The 4,750-nt window shown below is 37.3% G+C and overlaps 1 protein-coding gene across 1 annotated transcript; it reads right to left on the minus strand.

Moving 5' to 3' along the window:
* Positions 1 to 2,772: 2,772 nt before the first annotated feature.
* On the minus strand, positions 2,773 to 3,654 carry rnf152 (ring finger protein 152). The gene has a single exon (XM_079819219.1). The coding sequence runs from the start codon at positions 3,535 to 3,537 to the stop codon at positions 2,920 to 2,922; it is 618 nt and encodes a 205-aa protein (XP_079675345.1). The 5' UTR covers positions 3,538 to 3,654; the 3' UTR covers positions 2,773 to 2,919.
* Positions 3,655 to 4,750: the final 1,096 nt, after the last annotated feature.

Raw genomic sequence — 4,750 nt, forward strand, 5'->3', positions numbered from 1 at the left:
CATGTGGACAACACCATCAATCATTTACAGTGCAGCATAGTACTCTTGCATGATATCAGCAAATGCGTGCAGTTCTGTAGCATGTTGACAGATGCAGGCCGAGGTAAATGAGGTGTGTTTTTTTGGCATTGGTATAGGCAGAACTCTAAATATGCACAGTGGCTGGCTGCCAAAGTATGCCGGAGGCACTGGAAGACCACACCCATATTTTCGTGTTAAACATTTAATTTCAATGGGGATTAATAAGGTGTTGTTCCTGCTTTAACTGCTATAGCAGCTTCCACTCTTTCACATTTACACATTTATTAATTGAGCAGAGCAGACACCTAAAACATCTAAAACAAAGCCCTTCCACTGCATGTAGGCAAAGTCTTAGTTATATGTAGCCTTTTCACATTTCTGGGTTTGAAATGCAATAGCAGAAATCCTCTATAGATACGCATGGAAGCCCATCTCCTTAAGAAACAAGAAAAAAGGCTTTAATAAATTATGACATAAAAGTCGAAATTATGAGATAAAAAGTCATTATGAAAATCAATCTTTTTATCTCATAATTTTGACTTACATCGTGTTGTCAATTTCAACTGTCATATTTTTAACTTTTGACACAATTATGACATAATTTTGACCTTTTTATGTCATAATTGTGATGCATGATTTTTTTAAATGTGAAAGAAACAGGCTTCCATATAAATGGGGTTTTACATATATGAATGTGAGAGATCAAAGTAAATATGATTTTTGATTTGTTTGTAAGGAGATTGTGCTTGATTGGACCAGTGAGTAAAGGCTGAAGCAGCCAAACCTGTTATTTACAATGTTGTCATGTGCTGTCTTATGCTTGTCATTCTTAACGATTTTTTGGGATCACTCAAATGCGCTGATATCTTTAATATCATAAGATATTTTTCATATACCATGTCTATTTATAATCACACGGCCTATAAGATTAAAATTTAAAAGCATTCAAGCGATGGTCTAAAAAGGAATGTAAAATGTATACTATGACCTTGGTGAACAACTGATCTCTGTGTGTTATGTCTTGTATTATAATCATTTGGTTATCGGAGGGATTTATCACATAAACTGCAAAAGCATTCATCCACACATTACATCACAATGTGAAATGTTAAAGTGCATGAAACAGAAATGCATGCTACTTCTTTTTTCTAATAGTATTCCAGGAACAATAGGTGATATTTTCCCCCAAAACGGCAAAGACGCTGTCATCAATCAAGTGTGATGTGTAGTGTTGACAGCTTCTGATGCAGATGGGTGAGCCGCTGGGCCAGAGCTCATCACACATTCGGATATCAATGTACAAATGTGGTATTCAGAAATTGTGTAAGAAAATTATTCATTAGTTGTGTGTGTGTGTGTATATATATATATATTTGCATTTTAGTGCCTATAAAGTACAATTTAAATCACTTAAAATGGTGCAGGAGTAGGTCTACAGCAGTAACATACACTATTTCTAATGAGAGAAATCAAATTTTGATCTAACATCCAACAAGTTGCTGATAACATCATTAATAATGTCTGGGGAACAGGGGTGTGATAATGTTTCATTAAAGGGATAGTTCAGCATAAAATGAAAAATTTGTCATCATTTACTCACCCTCAAGTTGTCCCAAACCTATGACTTTCTTCTACAGAGCACAAAAGAAGATATTTTAAAGAATGTTGGTATTGACTTCTATTGTAAGACATTTCTCAAAATATATTTTTGCATTTAAGGAAGAAAGTCATACAGGCTTGGAACTACTGTACATGAGGTAGTGAAAAGGATAACAGAATTTTCTGGCTGAACTATCCCTTTAAGTGTCTTAACACTTAAAGCATTTTTGACAAACTGTATCAGTCAAAGTTTGGGGTCAGGATTTTTTTTGTTTGTTATTTTTCTTATGTTTTTGAAACTGAAAGAAGTCTCTCATGCTTACCAAGGCTGCATTTATTTGATTAAAAATACAGTAAAACCATAACAATGTGAAATATTACAATTTATAATAACTATTTATTAATGTTTAATTTATTCATGTGATGGCAAAGCTGAATTTTCAGCAGCCTTCAGTGTCACATGATCTTTCTGATTTTTATAGAAAAAAACTGCATTTGTTTGAAACAAAAGTTTTTCAATCAAGTAAGTTTTTTTTGTAACAATGTAAAATTCTTTTGTCAATGTTAAACCCTTACTGACCCCAAACTTGAACATTATTGTATTAATGCAGCTTTTTAAGCAGCTTGTATAATTATCATATTAATAGCTTTTAAATGACATAAACAGCACACAACATATGTTATAATTAATAACCAAATCAATCAGAGACTGATGTTTTCACTCATTTAATCAAAGGTAAATTCAAAACCCACAAGTAAAAAAAGTAATACAGTTTGTTACAATTGGAAACACATGGCATTTGAAAGAAACTGCTTATTTTAAAGAAGAAAAAAAATCAAACGCCTTAAAACAAAGACTAACTTTGATACATATACAGCAATAAACATTATTCAAAGGCAGTGCAGCTACATTATTAACATATGCACGTTATTTCATTTTTATAATTTAGCGTTGCACAACCTCTACAAATTGCACAACCCCTACAGACTCAATAACGCACAACTCTAGTTTAGTATTTGAGACCAAGTTAATTTCCCTCAGGTACATACAAGACATGCAAATACATGGAGTCAACACCGCTAGATTCTTAAACAACATTTCTGCACATTAACTGAACAAATTCCCCGGGCTTTCATAAACATTTGAAAAACCATAGATTGCATAGACTTTGCCCTTGACTTCTTTCATTTTCCTTTTTTCGCTCATCTACCGTATATAGTCACAATCATACTTGAAATCGCTTAAGAGATTTCAAGTCACATTGGTTGGCCCATTTCAATTCTTCTGTTCGATCCGTCTCATCCGCAGGAAATAATAGTGAAGCGTTTGGACACGCAGGACATGTTATGCAACACGATACCCAGCAGAAAAATCAAAATGAACGCCACAAGTAGCACAGTGCAAACCCCCGTCCATGCTGTGGTCTTTACCGCCACCTCCTCCTCCATCCCCTCCTCACCCATGTCATCTCCCAACACGAGGCTCTGCCCATCAGAGACGTTTACCACCCCAACGCTTTTAGGGCCAAACCGGCAGGCCGTCTGTCCAGGAAGCAGCGCCCCGTCTGAGTCCATAGGGACGGGCAGTAGGTAGCAACCATTGTTGGGTAAGTGTATAAAGATAGGGGTGTGTTCAGAGGAGTGAGAAGGACTGATAATGGAGAGTACTTCCGGGTCATCGGGAAGATGCGAGACCGAAAGGCCGTTTGGGATCGGTGTCAAGCAACGACACCAAGGACAGCGGATCTCTCTCTGGCTGAGCCTCATCTGGCTCAGGCATATGGAGCAGCAGGTATGTTGGCAGTGCAGGAGTTTGGGACGGCGCCATTGGCTGAAGTAGTTGAAACAAATTTGGCACTCAAGCCTGGAGCTCTGGGACAAGGTCTCCATTGACCCTAAAGCGTGGATGTTACACATAAAACAAATCTCCTTGGTCGCTTCAATGACAGTATCCTTGCCGATTTGTATTGCCAGAGCACTTCTTCGTCGACCACTCAGTGTTGATCAGGCCGTCAGCGCTTTAATCCACGTCCAGCTCTGCCTGTGGAAGCAAGACGAGGACGTTGCATCAAAACAGACTGTCAAGAATTGAATCCAAGGGAACACTTTTGGCACAAAGACAAGCAGGCAGAGGGGTTCATTTATTATGCGCTAGCTGTGAGCTGGATCTAAACACTTGTAAGGCTTGACTTATATGTAGATGTCCTGGATAAGTAAACAAATCAGCAGGGATTAAGACTGTCCACAGTCACCTCTGAGCTTAGACATGGATCGTTAGCTGAGGCCAAATTGTGCATGTGAACAAAAAACAAAACGGCTTAATTATCCGTGATTATTTCTCTGATTATGTGAAATGACTTGATTGCTTCAAGGAGTGATTCTTACCATGGGTTTAGCGCAGATCCAACCACGGGTTCAAATCAGTCAATGAGCACAGCTGGAAATAAAGGCAGTCCAAAGGAATACCCTGAAATAACTCTGTAAAATAAAAGGAAAATACATGATAATGATAAACAAAAATAATGGTTATAGAGTGGTGCAGGAATGACGTATTTTTGTAAGTGTTCCCTCGACAAAAACCAAATAGGATTTTTCCATTGGCTTTTGGATTATTGCAGAAAATAAGATCTGTGACTAGCAAAATCTTATAATTCTTATATGTTTTACCCATCATGATAATCTGAAATTTTGAACCGGAAACACAATCACTTAATGTCAAAAGCTAAACGTAGGTAGTCTATAAAATTAACTACACCACGGTCGCATGACAGCAATGTCACCATAACTAAGCTTCCGACTTAAAGGGATAGTTCATCCTGAAATTAAAATAAAGGCATCTTTTACACACCCTGTTGTTGTTCAAATGCCCTATGTCCTTCGATCCTTTTCGGACCTCAAAAAGCAGAAATAAAAATAAATAAAAAAAAATAGTCCTGCACGCGCTCCTTCCTATAATGTCAGTGAATAGTGACCTGGCTAAAACATTACAAAATTATACAGCAGTATCACGCAATGATACAGTGAGACGCGCGCCATACATGGAAAGTGTTCAGGAGGCATACTATAAGGTTTTGCGAGAAAGAAACCGTATTATTCAGTCAAAATACTGAGCTCGGCCGTTACTCTACAC

This window comes from Gobio gobio (genome assembly GCF_949357685.1).
Source record: "Gobio gobio genome assembly, chromosome: 6".
Taxonomy (NCBI): Eukaryota; Metazoa; Chordata; class Actinopteri; order Cypriniformes; family Gobionidae; genus Gobio; species Gobio gobio.

Coding starts and splice junctions, on each gene's coding strand:
- rnf152 (XM_079819219.1), bottom strand. CDS start 3,537: ATGTGTAACATCCACGCTTTAGGGTCAATGGAGACCTTGTCCCAGAGC.